Source organism: Pelodiscus sinensis, chromosome 5, assembly GCF_049634645.1.
Source record: "Pelodiscus sinensis isolate JC-2024 chromosome 5, ASM4963464v1, whole genome shotgun sequence".
In the NCBI taxonomy this organism is placed as follows: Eukaryota; Metazoa; Chordata; order Testudines; family Trionychidae; genus Pelodiscus; species Pelodiscus sinensis.
In genome coordinates this window covers 12,643,957-12,659,262 of record NC_134715.1, presented here as the reverse complement: position 1 = coordinate 12,659,262, position 15,306 = coordinate 12,643,957, and the positions used below count along the sequence as shown (strand labels likewise).

The window sequence follows — 15,306 nt, the reverse complement described above, 5'->3', positions numbered from 1 at the left end:
TGCCTGAGAGGTGATTGTCTAAACTGCTCTTAAAAATATCCAAGGACAGAGATTCCACAACCTCCCTAGGCAATTAATTCCAGTGGTTAACCACCTGACAGGTAGGAAGATTTTCCTAATGTCCAACCTAAAACTCCTGTTACAACATAAGCCCATTGCTCAGGTGCGGGCAAGATATGGTCCGCAGCCTGGATCCGGCCCGCCACGCCATTTGATTTGGTCCACAGCCCACCCTCCCACTCCACCATCCCAGGCCAATCAAGACCCAGATGCAAGGGAGTGCGCAAAGTCATTCGCTGTTCAAAGCAGCTGGTTGCGCTCTCTCTCTGGCAGGGCGCACGGCGCTTGGAGGGAGCCACCAGCTCTTTTGAATAGCAAATGACTTCACACATTCCCCTGTTCCTACTCCTGATTGGCCTGGGGATGGGAGACCATGTGAAGTCTCCTCCATCTGAGAGGGGCGTGTGGTGCCAAGAGGAGACTGCCCCTTCTGCCCCGCTTTTTCCAGGGGAGCCCAGAGCCAGCCCGCAATCACTACCAAAATTTATGAAGTGTCCCCCGCAAAAAAATTATTGCCCACCCCTGCCATTGTTTCTTCTATTACATTGGAAGTAATAATATGAGCTACTTGTACGCCCTACTTTGTGTAAATGCTCTGAAAGGGCTCTTCTTGTGGGCAGGTTATTCCATACGTGCCAATCTGGGGGTTTCTTCCATGTTTCTCAGACACATCTAGTACTAGGTCAGGCAGACCACTGGAGTCCATTATTGCAATTTCTATGCTCTTGACAGCAAAATTTGAAGACAATGGCATTCCACAAGGAACTGTGCCACCAGAACTAAGTTAAAAATTCTGGTGATATGTAACAGAACCTTAGCTTCAGACCCAATACTAGGTGTCTCATAAGTGTTCTTTAACCAAACAATTTATGTCCTTAAAGAACCATAACACACATTCCCTTCACACGGTTTCAACTATCACTATGGCTCCACAGTATTTAGCCAAACTAAAAAGTATAAGGCATGCAAATAATATGGATGTATAGTTTTCTTTAAACAAGGGGGAAAGGAAGTAATGGAATGTGAGGAAAGCTAAGAAATCAAATGAATTTTTGAAATGCAAACAAATATGTAAAATATGCACATCAGGAATTTTAGTGAGTAATTGACCGGAGTATCAACTACTTACTCCCCCGCCCCTCACACACACACTTTGCTGCCTCTATGAGAGGAAACAAGGGGAGGGCGGTTCCCCCCAGCACCGTCTCGGCAGTGCTGCTCTGCCCCCCTCTGCCGCTGCAAATGGTCAATATGATTAGCCAGATAACCACATTTTAACATCCTTACACAACACCACTGAATAAGAATTAGCAATTGAAATTAGTAATTGTTTATCAAACTCACCTGTCAAGTATAGTGTAAAAGATATAAACCTGTGGTAGCGAATTAGGAACTGAAGTTGCTCTCTTCTCTGAACAAACGTAGCAAAGTAATCTGCCACTGTCTCTCCATAGAAAAAATAGTTCACACACAACAAAAAATACCTATAACATATAAAGTTTTGGTTATTTTTACTGGACTATTAAAATATACCTCTTCTACTGTTAGATTCTTTCAACAAAAGAAAAATTTTCAAAGTGCAAACTGAGGTAAATAAAAACAAAATTTCAATACTTAAAAGCTAAAAGTGGAAAAAAGCATTCAAAAAACAAAACAAACCACCATAGCTTTTTCACCTTTATTTCAGTGTAATTAAACACGTTTTAGCTACAATTTGGAGCAGGACACTAAGCAGTAGAATACAGGCTGTACCTCCCTAAACTGGGATATTTTGCTGTGTCAACATCTGTGGTCCATCAGCACCACGGATGTTACTGGACCACAGGGCCTTGGGACAAGAAGGTCTGGAGGCAAGGCAGGGAGCATGGCAGGGGGCCATGGAGCCGGCCACTCAGCTGGGAGCCCCATAGCAGTGGGCTGGGCGAGGCAGCGGAGAGCTCCAGCCCCAGTGACAGTGGAGTCAGCAGCATCCATGGAGCTCCAGCCCCAGTGGCCGTGGAGCTTCAGCAGCCTGGGAGCTTAGGTCCTCACAGCAGGAGGGCCAACAGCACCCGTGATGCTTCGGCCCTGGCGGCAGCGGAGCTGGAGACGGCCAGGGAGCTCTAGCATGGAGAAATCCTGGCTGGGCAGTGGCAGGGGGGAGGGGGAGCCTGGTCCGGAGCCCAGCAGCAACAAAGCCAGAGCCCAAGGGCAGAGGAGACAGGCATGGGCCAGAAGCAGCTGGAATGAGGGTGTGGTGGGGTGGGGAGTGGGAGGCCAATGACAAGGGACCTCCCCTGGTCCAGTAAATCCCCTCATTCGGGGCTTGTCAGATCCTGAGGGTGCTAGACCAGGGAGGTCCAACTAGTATTTTCATTTGGAGATCTGAGTGCTTCATTACACACACACAGTCTCATGCACAATCTCTCAAATACTTTATATTTTATGGCCAAGAAATCGCAATATTGATAACTGGCACAGTTTCCTTATCAGTTAAGGCAAAGAAAAAAAATGTCCCAGATGCTGTTTAGCAGATATAGTTTGCTAACATTTTTCACATTGCTTTTCAAAGACAACTTGTCAGCTCAGAAAACAAATAAAAAGGAAGTTACTTGTAAGATTAGTTCTCTAAAACAAACCAGTTTGAACCTATGGAAAAAATTAGCAGGCCTTGATTCTTATAGTATAAACAGATAATTTCTAAGCAGTTGGAGTTTGAGAGTGTCTACATTTTGAGCTGTAGGTGCAATTTCCAGCTCTGATGTAATGGTGGTTCTTTCTGGCTTTAAACTCTACACTTTTGAGCTGAAGGTATAAATTCCAATTTGAGGAAATGCAGTAAACATATATTATGACAGAAAAAACGTCTTCCCTGTCCATTCCTCTCGTACCTTCTTGCCTAGTTTTCTCAGACACTACCCTACTCAGAAACACATACAGATTCATTTCCAAGAACTAATTAAGATGGTGTACAACTAACATTTTGACTTAACCTTAAAGCCCTAACATATTCACCAGTGGATAGGGTTGCCAAATGATTTCAACAAAAATACTGGACACACTTGACATTACATCACAATCTACATTACATTTTATCATTTATATTTTCTCATTTACATTTTCTCAATTTGTTTCCTGAACATAAAGCTCAAATACTGGACTGTCCAGACACCTGGCAACCCTACCAGTGGAATGTTGGTGTATAATGTGTGATTCTGTGAAGATACTAGCTACCATGTCACCAATCTCTTCTGCCCCTACAATTCAACTGTGGGATAGAAAGAGACGAGTTACTCAGCTTTTTGTAACTTATTCTTCAAGAAGTGTTGCTCATAATTCCAGTTAGGTACATGTGTGCTGCATGCATAACTGTTATAAATTTTTCCCTAGCAACTATGGATATGTCTGCACTAGCCCCCTAGTTCGAACTAGGGAGGCTAATGTAGGCATTCGAAGTTGCAAATGAAGCCTGGGATTTAAATTTATTTATTTGCTTTATTTGCATCTTCCCGTCCGGGCGCCATTTTTAAATCCCTTTATTCCGAACTAACTGCCCACGGCTACATGCGGCAGTCAAACGTTAACTCGAACTAAGTCCTTAGTTCAAGTTAACTGTTACACCTCATTCCACGAGGTGTAACAGTTAATTCGAACTAAGGACTTAGTTCGAGTTAACGTTTGACTGCCGCGTGTAGCCGCGGGCAGTTAGTTCGGAATAAGGGGATTTTAAAATGACGCCTGGATGGGAAGATGCAAATAAAGTCTGGGATATTTAAATCCCGGGCTTCATTTGCAACTTTGAATGCCTACATTAGCCTCTCTAGTTCGAACTAGGGTGCTAGTGTAGACATACCGTACCTGTCAGGTCAGTTGTGGAGCCCCCTGGAATGGCACCAGCATGGCACTTCATATATGATTCTGCCAACCTGACTCCCCTTTAGTTCCTTCTTATGGCCACTCTGACAGAGGCAAAGATGGGGAGGATGGGGGGGGGGAGTAAGGGATGTTAGATATTAACTGAATAATTATGTAACCACATCAAACCTTAGCGATTACACAATTATGTGATAGTCCCTAGAGGCATGGTTGGCAGCCAGTACGGTCCTGGACCCACTCCTGAGGAGCCTGCTATGACCCCATACTGCTGCCTCTGTATCTGATAAAGAGGCAGCAGCACAGAATGGCAGCAGCCTCTGTCTGCAGGGGGCTGAGGCAAAAAATAAATTGCCTGCCCCTTTAAGGGCAGCCATTTTGAACTCTGTTCTCTGCAGCACACCTCTGACTGCCTCACAGCACACCAGTATGCCAGAGAACACAGTTTAAGAAACAATGGGCTAGATAGTAGCACGTACAAGTGGAGATCCAAGAGGAAATGCATCGTAAAGAGACTGGGAGCCCTTTCCAGCATTCCATCACTGCCACAAACAACTGCGTTGATATCCTAAAACGCTTCATGCACTCAATGTAGAAGATGAGTGCTCTTCTGATGTCCAGGAAATGCAGCCTTTGTTCGTGTGGGCTGTTGTGAGACTTGGAGAAAAGACAGGTAGGAAAATGTTCTGACTGGTCTGAAAGTGGGACAGCACCTTCAGCAGGAAGGCCACAACGGGTTTTATTTGAACTTTGTCTTTATGGAAGATGGTGCAAGGCAGCTCTAATGTCAGGGACTGCAGTTCTGACACATGTCAAACTGAGGTGATAGCCACCAGAAATGCCACTTTCCAAAACAGGTATAGAAATGAGTAAGTCACTAGGGACTCAAAGGGGAGCCCCTGAGGTGGAAGAGGACAGGTTAAGGTCCTACATCCGGACGGGTTGTCTGGGGGCAGGGAGTAGCCTTTCCAGGCTTTTAAAGAGGTGCCCAACAATGGGGCTAGCGAACACTCAACACTCTTCTGGGTAGAAAGCCAAAATGGCCACAAAATGGATCTTGAGTGATGATGTCACAGGACCCTTCTGCTTCAAGCACATAAGATACTCCAGGATGCAAGGAATGGAGGCCTGAATAGGGTCCACCTGTTGTTAAGCACACCAGCATGAGAATTTTTTCCATTTTGCCAAGTACGTAGCTCTGGTGGATGGTTTATGGTCTGAACAGGTGACCTTCTCTGAATTTAACCACAAAGCCTCCGGGCTGTGACACTGAGGAACTGCAGGTCTGGATAATGGAGACAATCCTGGTCCTGCATGATGAGGTCAGGGAGAAGTGGCAACTATGCTGACTGCTGGACTAATAGGTCTGTGAGGCTGGAGTGCCAGTGCTAAGGGCCAAGCTGTGACTACCAGTATGATGTCCACTTTGTCCCTGCGGATTTTGAGAAGCACTTTGTATACCAGAGAGAAGAGTGGAAAAGCATACAAGAGGGGCCCACACCACTGGAGCATGAACACATCTGCGATCGAGCATGGGTTATAGTTCCTGAAAGAGTGGAATGCTGGACATTTTCTGTTGGCCCATGTGGTAAACAAGTTGATTTGGGGAAATAACTCACTTCAGGTTGGAGTGACCATTCATGGGTGAAGAATTATCTGCTCAGCCCATCAGCTAGCTCATTCTAAACCCCTGGAAGACAGGAAGCCTCCAGGAGAATGAAGTGGGCTATAAAGAACTCCCACAGCTGGAGAGCTTCCTGAATGAGTGGGGATGAGGGAGCTCCACCTTTTTTGTCGATACAGAACATGGTGGTTGTATTGTCCATCATCACCGCTACACCGCGCCTGAGAGGCACAGTAGAAAAGCTTGGCATGCAAATAAAATTGCTCTGAACTCTCTGACGTTGATGTGGAGTGATCTCCCCTCTGTTTCCCATAAGTCCTGAGTGGTCAGATCTCCAAGATGTGCCTTCCCCAACCGAAAGTGGATGCATCTGTGACCAGAGCAGGTTGTGGTGGATGGAAGGTAACTCCTATGTGCACTTGTAAACGGGTCCTTCAGTGCGCCCTGTTAGCGCCTAACCACACACCCCCTTTCCCCGTGTTCCCTTCACCCTTTCGGGTGCCCTCCACCATCCGAGTCTGTCTTGACCAAGGCTCGCAGGGCCTTCCCTTGTTTGCGGATTTCACTGGCCCCTGAGCCAGAGCCGACTTCGCCCCGACTGCAGGGAGAGGTGGGTCTGGGCCTGCCCCCTCTCACAGACCCCTGCCCAGAGCCCTAAGGACACGAACGCTTCTACTGTCCGGTCCGGCGGACAGGGTGTCCGCCGTAACTTGCCAGCCCACGGGCTCCCTTTGCCCGCCCTGGGCTACTTCCTCTCTTCACGGTCCAATATCCCATTGCAGTTGTGCTCACCTCCTCACCTTGGGTCTCATCCGTTGCTAGTCCTCGATGAGGGGCCGTGCTCTCCGAACTCCCCGCTTCCCCGGCAGCTCCCGGGGTTTAAATCCCCACGCCGGCTCCCAGCCCGCGGGGTCCAGCCCCTTCCGGCGTGGCCACGCTTCCGGGCCATCAGCGGGGCCATGTGCTGACATCACTCCCCCCACACCGGCGCCCGGACTCCCAGATGTACCTGGGCGTCCTTCCAGGGCAACCACCCGGGAACAGCTGGCGCACTGCTGGTAGGTCGGCGCCGGCGCTGCTCGGCCCGCGGCTTGCGGCGCGCCCGCCGTCACTGCTCTGTCCCCTGCCCCAAGAGCCGCCAGAAAAGTGGCCGCCAGCGGGACCGGAGTGCAGGGCACCTCCGCCCCATCACAGCACTACTTGTGGGTCTAGCCACCACTGACACAACTTGAACTGTCCTTGGCCCTTCCCGGATGGAGGACAGAATGGCTTGTGCCTGCTGTATCTATTGCACTGCCAAAAAAAAATCCTGTCTGGGCCTGGAAGGATACAACCACTACTGAGGGGCCTGAAGCTTAAGGAGTTTCCGTTGGGTAGCTGAAATATGCATACCCAGGGACTTCAAGCTATGGAGTCCAGACTTCATTTGCTCAGCAAAGGGCCCAGTCCCATCAAACGGGAGTCCTGTATAGTTTGCTGAACCTCTGGATTAGGCCAGTTGGAGCCAGGCATTGCAGTGCATAGCTATCCCAGAGGATAGAATACACATTGCAGAGTCCACTGCATTGAGGGAAGTCTGGAGGAATGTTCAGGTGACGATTTTGCTATCCATGACTAAAGATCCAAATTCAGAGTAAAAGTACCTTAAATTTAAGGATTAAGGCCCAGATATTATAATTATATCTGCAATTACATAAGAACATAAGAACAGCCGTACTGGGTCAGACCAAAGGTCCTTCTAGCCCAGTATCCTGTCTACCGACAGTGGCCAGCACCAGGTGCCCCAGAGAGGGTGGACCGAAGACAATGATCAAGCGATCTGTCTCTTGCCATCTCTCTCCAGCCTCTGACAAACAGAGGCCAAGGACACCATTTTATCCCCTGGCTAACAGCCTTTTATGGACCTAACCTCCATGAAATTATCTAGCTTCTCTTTAAACTCTATTATAGTCCTAGCCTTCACAGCCTCCTCTGGCAAGGAGTTCCACAGGTTGACTACATGCTGTGTGAAGAACTTTCTTTTATTCGTTTTAAACCTCCTACTCATTAATTTAATTTGGTGACCTCTAGTTCTTCTATTTAGGGAACTAATAAATAACTTTTCTTTATCGGCCCTCTCCACACCACTCATGATTTTATAGACCTCTATCATATCCCCCCTCAGTCTCCTTTTTTATAAACTGAAAAGTCCCAGTCGCTTTAACCTCTCCTCATATGGGACCCGTTCCAAACCCCTAATCATTTTAGTTGCCCTTTTCTGAACCCTTTCCAAAGCCAAAATATCTTTTTTGAGGTGAGGAGACCACATCTGTACACAGTATTCCAGATGTGGGTGTACCATAGTTTTATACAGGGGCAGTAAGATATTCTGTGTCTTATTTTCTATGCCTTTCCTAATAATTCCTAGCATCCTATTTGACTTTTTGACCGCCGCTGCACACTGTGTGGAAGTTTTCAGAGAACTGTCCACGATAACTCCAAGATCCCTTTCCTGATTTGTCGTAGCCAAATTAGCCCCCATCATACTGTACGTATAGTTGGGGTTATTTTTCCCAATGTGCATTACTTTACACTTATCCACATTAAATTTCATTTGCCATTTTGCTGCCCAATCACTGAGTTTGGTGAGATCATCTTGGAGTCCCTCACAGTCTGCTTCTGTCTGGACTATCCTAAACAGTTTTGTATCATCTGCAAACTTTACTACTTCACTGCTTACCCCTTTCTCCAGATCATTTATGAATAAGTTGAAAAGGATTGGTCCCAGGACTGACCCTTGGGGGACACCACTAGTTACCCCTCTCCAATCTGAAAATTTACCATTTATTCCTACCCTTGCTTTCCTGTCTTTTAACCAGTTCTCAATCCAAGAAAGGACCTTTCCTCTTATCCCATGGCCATGTAATTTACACAAGAGCCTTTGGTGAGGGACCTTGTCAAAGGCTTTCTGAAAATCCAAGTATACTATATCTACTGGATCCCCCTTATCCGCATGCTTGTTAACCCCTTCAAAGAACTCTAATGGATTAGTAAGATAGGATTTCCCTTTACAGAAACCATGCTGACTTTTGTCCAACAAATTATGTTCTTCTACATGCTTCACAATTTTATTCTTTACTATTGTTTCGACTAATTTGCCCGGTACTGGAGTTAGACTTACCGGTCTGTAATTGCCAGGATCGCCTCTAGAGCCCTTTTTAAATATTGGTGTCACGTTGGCTACCTTCCAGTCATTAGGTACGGAAGCCGATTTAAAGGGTAGGTTACAAACTACAGATAATAGCTCAGCAATTTCCCATTTGAGTTCTTTTAGAACCCTTGGATGAATGCCATCCGGTCCCGGAGATTTGTTAACATTAAGTTTTTCTATTTGTTCCAAAACCTCTTCTAATGACACTTCAATCCGGGACAGTTCCTCAGATTCACCACCCACAAAGGATGGTGCAGATTCGGGAATCTCCCCAACGTCCTCAGCCGTGAAGACTGAAGCAAAGAAATCATTTAGTTTCTCTGCAATGGCTTTATCGTCCTTGATTGCTCCTTTTATAGCTTGATCATCTAGGGGACCCACAGGTTTTTTAGCAGGCTTCCTGCTTCTAATGTACTTAAAAAACATTTTGTTATTTCTTTTTGAGTTTTTGGCTAGCTGTTCCTCAAAATCTTTTTTTGCTTTTCTTATTACATTTTTACACTTGATTTGACAGTGTTTATGTTCCTTTCTATTTATCTCACTAGGATTGGACTTCCACTTCTTAAAAGATACCTTTTTGTCCCTCACTGCTTCTTTTACATGGTAGTTAAGCCACGGTGACTCTGTTTTAGGTCTCTTGCTATGTTTTTTAATTTAGGGTATACATTTAAGTTGGGCCTCTATTATGGTGTCTTTAAAAAGTTTCCATGCAGCTTTCAGGGATTTGGCTCTAGTCACTGTGCCTTTTAATTTCTGTTTAACTAACCTCCTCATTTTTGTGTAATTCCCCTTTTTGAAATTAAATGCCAGGGTGACCCCCAGCGGAGTAGATTTTTACAACCAAAGAGATCAAGGCATTTAATTGCCCTTGACTTATGCGCTGGGGCCTAGTGACCCTGCCTTTCTCTCTCATTCACCACCTCAACCACCAGTGAGCACAGTTGAGGGTAAGTAAAAAGAAATTTGTATCCCTTTGTGGGTATGAAATATTTGATCGATTCCCTTGACCATCGAGGGGGATAGAGGCAAGTATTTGACAAGGGCGAGAGATTGACAATTTTGGTGTTAGCACGGATGGTATTAATTATTGGCAGCACTAACCTTGGGGACCCTTTTGGTGTCAAATATCCATCGGGTCATCTTGTTCAATGATCTCCTGTATTTGCAGGTTCATATTCTTGGCCACTCAACTGAGAAGGTCCTGCAATGCCTTATAGTCCATAGGTGGTAGTCCCAGCTCTGAGGTACCTGTCACTGCCTCATCAGTGAAGGATGAGGACAAGGCCATAGGTGGGACAAAGTCCTGTAGCTCCTCTTGCAGCTCCTCCAGAGCAGGAAGTTCTTGTGTTTTGGAGCAGCCATAGACATTGGGGCAGGTATTGCTGGCCCTGGATCATTCGTGAATCTAGGAGAGGGGTTTCTAACGGTTGCGTGGCTCCAGCAATGGGGGACCCTTGGGTGGAGCATCCTGATCCTGGTGGAAAGGATAGGGGGTCCAAAAGTGCCAGTTAGGTGGCCATCGGAGCACTGCAGCATCCTGTTCAGCTTTCGCTCTCCTGAACCAAGAACCATCAGAAGCCCCAGAGGCACTGCCAGGCTGCAAAGTGGTTTGTCTCTGATGGTGGGACATTTCTACACTGTCATTTCAACAAGGATTCTGGCAGAAGCATCAGCGGGTGCAGTGCATTGCCACATCCTCTGCCTGTAGCCATGGAGAGTGCGTGAGGATGGGGTACGCTGGGACAGTGCATGGCTCAGTGATCTCATCCCCAAATGCCTTTTGTCTGCACAAGCATGGCAGCAGTCAGTGCCAGTGTTACCCCTTCCTGTGTTTGTTGTGCCTAGAGGGAGAATGGGAGCAGAACTGAAAGTCGGCAACTTGGAGGCCAAAGAGTGGCAGTGCCATTCCATGGGGTGCTTCTGGCAAAGGCATCCAGTGCTGGGTCCTGCCTGTGCTGGGAATGGAGTGGTGACTTCTTCAGGAGCTGCTTTATCCAAAAGTCTCACTCTTTTCCAATACTAGGCTTAAAAGGCCTTGAAGATCCTGCATTTGTCAGATTGATGAGCCTCCCCCAGATGCCTAAGACAGGAGTTATAGAGGTCACCTGTGGGCATAGACTTTGAGCAAGAACTGCAGGGCTCGAATCGCTGAGACTTGAATATGCTCTAAGTCCCAGAGGGAATGCAAGCAGGAAGGGGAAAACCCCTCTTACCTGTTGTAGACAAGCAAACTACAAAAACCTCTATGAGAACAGTAACAGCAGAAAACAATAACTATCCCTGGAGGTAAGAAACTGAAGTGGAGTCAGGTTGCCAGAGTGCTATACAGAGCACCAGGGGGCTATACAGCCCAACTGATAAGTAGTTGTTAGGGAAATCCTTCCAACAGCCATGCATGCAGCATGCACACACACACACCTAATACTGGAATTCATACGAGCAAACACTTGAAGTTACTGTTGGGACTTCAGATGAATGGCATGGCAGCCAAAATCATAAGTATGCTGATATTCTGCTGTAATCTGTTTTACTAATCCAAGAGGGGGCAATTACGTCGATCTCCCTATGTCAAAGTCATAATTGAGACCTGAAGATGCAAATAAAGTGGCATTCAATTAAAATTTATAAAGTTAGGAAATTCAAAACTAATAAAAAGGAAATACCTTTTCACACAATATATAATTGAACTGTGGAACTTGTTGCCACAGAAAGTTATTGAGGCCAAGAACTTAATGTTTACAAATAATTTAATACCTTAAGAAAATCCAGAGATATAATGATGACGAATTGTGGATAGGACATTAAAAACGTCCTTTGGGGCTTATGCCAAATTATAACTATAATCAAGATGTGAGCAAGTGGGGGAAGATTATACCCTATCTTCCAAATGCAGGGTTCTTATATCTTCCTCTGAATCATCAGGTACTGGCCACTGTCACAGACAAGACACTGGATTAGATGGATCTTGGTTCTGATCCAGCATGGCAACTGCTATAAATTAGGGCTAGTTGGCTGAGACTCAAATAGGCAGAAAGATGTGATGCTGATTAAATGGGGGAAACATCCAGATAAAATGATATAATTGATATTTTCCCTTTCAACAGTACCTTGCTGTTGGCAAGGTATATAATTTAGGTCCCCAGTTGCTATCAAGAGTCAAGTAGCAACAACAAAGAGTGCTTTTTTACTCTCAAACACCTCCTTGCCAAACATGAGTGGTGTTTTTTATTTTGGCAGCCAACCTCCACATAGTATACCATATTTTTTGTCACTTACAGATTAGATTACTTCACAGTTTTTTACCCCTGAACTGAAATTACCTGAAGACCATTCAAACTTCAGAAATGTGACTTCCCACTTACTTATTAGCATTTCTCACTCTTTTTGAATGCATCTTGAAAAACTATTGAAAGCTAGTGAAAATGTTGATTAAGACTATTGCTCTTCAACGTTTCAATTGAGGGCCAAACACTGGCCAAAAGGCCACAACAAGTTCTTTGTATTAAGATTCTCTGGCCCGCCCCCCTCCATTTGGACAATTCAGGCAAAAGGAAGCAGAAATCATCTGCACATCCTTTGCTGGGAACCCTGAGTCTGTTTTAACCTTTACTGGGGCACAAAAGTGGGCAGTGATAACTCATTTTTAGTTCTCAGTTTCTCCTCTTTCCCCTCCGTCCATGGTTTGCTCTGGGTAGCTGTGTGGGAAAAGGGATCACTCCTTTGTTAAGCATTTTCCTACACTCAGGCAGAGCCATTCAAATCCCCATTTTGCTCCCCTAGGAAACCCAAGAGTAGAGAAGCAGGAAATGGAGCAGTCAGAACTACTCTTTCTTCAATGTGATGCATTAGGCAACCTGGGTATGTCTAGACTGCATCCCTCTGTTGGCAGAGGGATGCAGATTAGACAGGCCGACATTGCAAATGAAGCGGGGATTTAAATATCCCACTCTTTAATATGCATCAAAATGGCTGCTGCTTTTGCCGACTCAGCAATTTGTCAGCAAAAAGAGGCGGTCTAGAGGGGGATCTGTCAAGAAAAAAAGCCTTTTTCGACAGATCCCTTATGCCTCCTGCGGGAGCTGGTCTGCAAGGGAGGCCAGTTTTAAAACCAGCTCCCCTCGTGGACTGGCTACCTGTAGCCCTGTGCTGCTGCCTCTGTATCAGAGGCAGCAGCACGGGGTGGCAGCAACCTGGAACTGAGCCAGGCTGTCTGCCCGCCTGGCTCCTAATACACTTTAGATACAGAGCTGCAGCAGACGTAGGTCCCAGACCCATCACAAGCCATGACTGAACTGGGCTGCTGGCCAGCCTGCTAAAAAATGTACTGGCGAGGGGAGGATGCATATAGTCTATAGAAGTGTTTCTTAACTAGTGGTACGAGTACCACGAGTTTCTTAACTAGTGGGACTTAGGAGTACTTGAGAGAAGTCTGGAGGGTACGTCAACACAACTGAAATTTGAAGAAAACTGAATTTTTGTTTTAAGTTTTACAGCACTTTATTATTTTTGTACTTTTTACACGCAAAATTTTCATCGCTCGGCCAGCTACGATTAAGTTGTTTAAACAAATGTGTTGCAATGGTAGAAAAAAACTGTGTGTGTCTGAAAACTGTAGGTACTGGGGGTACTTATAATTTTTTTTAAAAGAGTACTTTATAAAAAAAAAAAGGTTCAGAACACTGGTCTATAGCACTAACATATAAGCTTTTGCTTATTGGTTAACCTACTACGTTATTACATCCCTATGGGAGACAGCAAGAAAAATAATGCCTCTCATCCACCTTCAGACAGTAAGGAAACTGAATAGTCCCTTCTGTTTAAAAAAGCTGCATAGTGAATGTCAGGAGACATATTTATAAACAAAGATTAACAGCCATTTTCAAGGGCTGCAAATGACCTTGCAGGTCACAAGATGGTCAGCCCAACTTAGACGTATAAAGACGGTTATGATGTAGACGATTTAAAAGCCTGTCTCTCATCCCTCAAAGCTATCAGCTGAGTTAATATCCCCCATTTTACTTCAAAAGGGGAGATAGTAACAGGACATTTTAGTAAGACTCTTGGCTCTGAAATCTGCTAGTTTGCTAAAACAAAAGTTTTCTAGACTTCAAGACTTTTCCTTTTACACTGACCTTAGGCTGAATGGGCAAATGTGATAATTCAAGGGGGTTTTTTGTTCTTTTTTGGGAGGAGGGCAGAGCCGTAAATCCTTTAAGTGATACTCTTTCTATTCAAATACTTGTACTAGGGATGTTAAATGGCATTTAAACAGCTCATCGACTAGTTGATAGAATTGCCATTGACTAGTTGATAAGGGGGAGGGGGAAAACTGCAGAGCTGCAGTGGGGTTAGCTCCCGGCCCCAGGGGCTAATCCTGCTGCAGCTCTCCCTTTTAAATGTTTGGAATCAGCTGTCCTGGCTTACACCTGGTCCTACACTATGCCTTTGCCTCCGCTGCCCCCTTCTCCCCACAGAGATGGTGCTGGGGGGGGAATGGCTTTAAAGCCAGTTCCCCCCAATACTGGCTCTCGTTGCCACCCCTTGCTGCCTCTCTCTAATAGAGGCAGCAAGGGGGAGGAAGTGACTAGTCAAGTCACTAGTTGACTGTCCAATAAGCATATGCTTATTGGATAGTCGACTAGTCATTTACATCCCTAACTTGTACAATGTCCAAAGGACCTGAACTGTGTCAATTGGTTATTTAGCATGCAAGTTTTTAGACTGCTGTACATGTGCTTCATTATGATTTTTTTAAAATATTGAAAAAAGCATGTTACAAAGGAGAGAAACCAAGGCACTGAAAATCCATGGTAGAGTTGTGGACAGAAGTGAGTCACAATCTCATGGTTTAGACATAAAATCATACTTCCCCTTGAAGTATGTGAAAGAAAAGCAAGTGAAAGCTAAACCACAATTTCTATTGTTTGAAATTCTTGCTTGATACTTACCAGCTTAGGGATCTAAACCATGGTAATTCATAGGAATGATAGACTCTGTAGCCTATAGTAATGATTTCATGGAAACACTTTACTTGAATGCTCAAGACCTGAAATTAAGATAGAAAGAAGAATTTTGTAGGTGCACACTTCTCTACAGGCTCTAACAGGTCTAACCTGTATTAAATATGTCTGTTGCACTGTTATTGCATAAGCAGTTTGGATAATTTTGAAAGGGATTGCAGGACAAAACAAACATTGTTTTGAATAAATAAAAAAATATGAGGCATTTTATAATATGAAACACTGGGGACTGATTAAGTTGTTTTACCATGAAAACTATGGAGGCTATACAAAATATTAGGAAAGGGTTTTTTTTAGAAAAAGGTTTGATAAACACACTCATAAATGACAAGTCAGAAGCCTTCCTTGATGAATAGGGTTGTCAACTTTTTTTTAAAACCAAATTTAATGTTGCATTTAAGAGGGAGATTTTCAAAAGCTCGAAGAAGAATTAGTTGCCCATTTCCCACTGAAGATCAATAGGAGTTGGACATTTATGTCTATACTGCACAGTTAGTATGTATTAGCCTCGCTCACATGCTAGCATCTCCACTACAAAGTCCTACCAGAAGTATATTTCT

The 15,306-nt window shown here is 45.0% G+C and overlaps 1 protein-coding gene across 1 annotated transcript in view; it reads right to left on the bottom strand.

The window, feature by feature from the left end:
* CDS1 (CDP-diacylglycerol synthase 1) overlaps window positions 1-15,306 on the bottom strand; it is a 72,753-nt gene that overhangs the window by 29,948 nt on the left and 27,499 nt on the right. The window contains exons 4-5 of the mRNA XM_075929530.1: window positions 14,675-14,772; window positions 1,405-1,544 (exon numbers count right to left, since the gene is read on the bottom strand). Of these exons, the coding sequence (XP_075785645.1) occupies window positions 1,405-1,544; window positions 14,675-14,772 (238 nt within the window). The remainder of the gene's footprint in view (window positions 1-1,404; window positions 1,545-14,674; window positions 14,773-15,306) is intronic.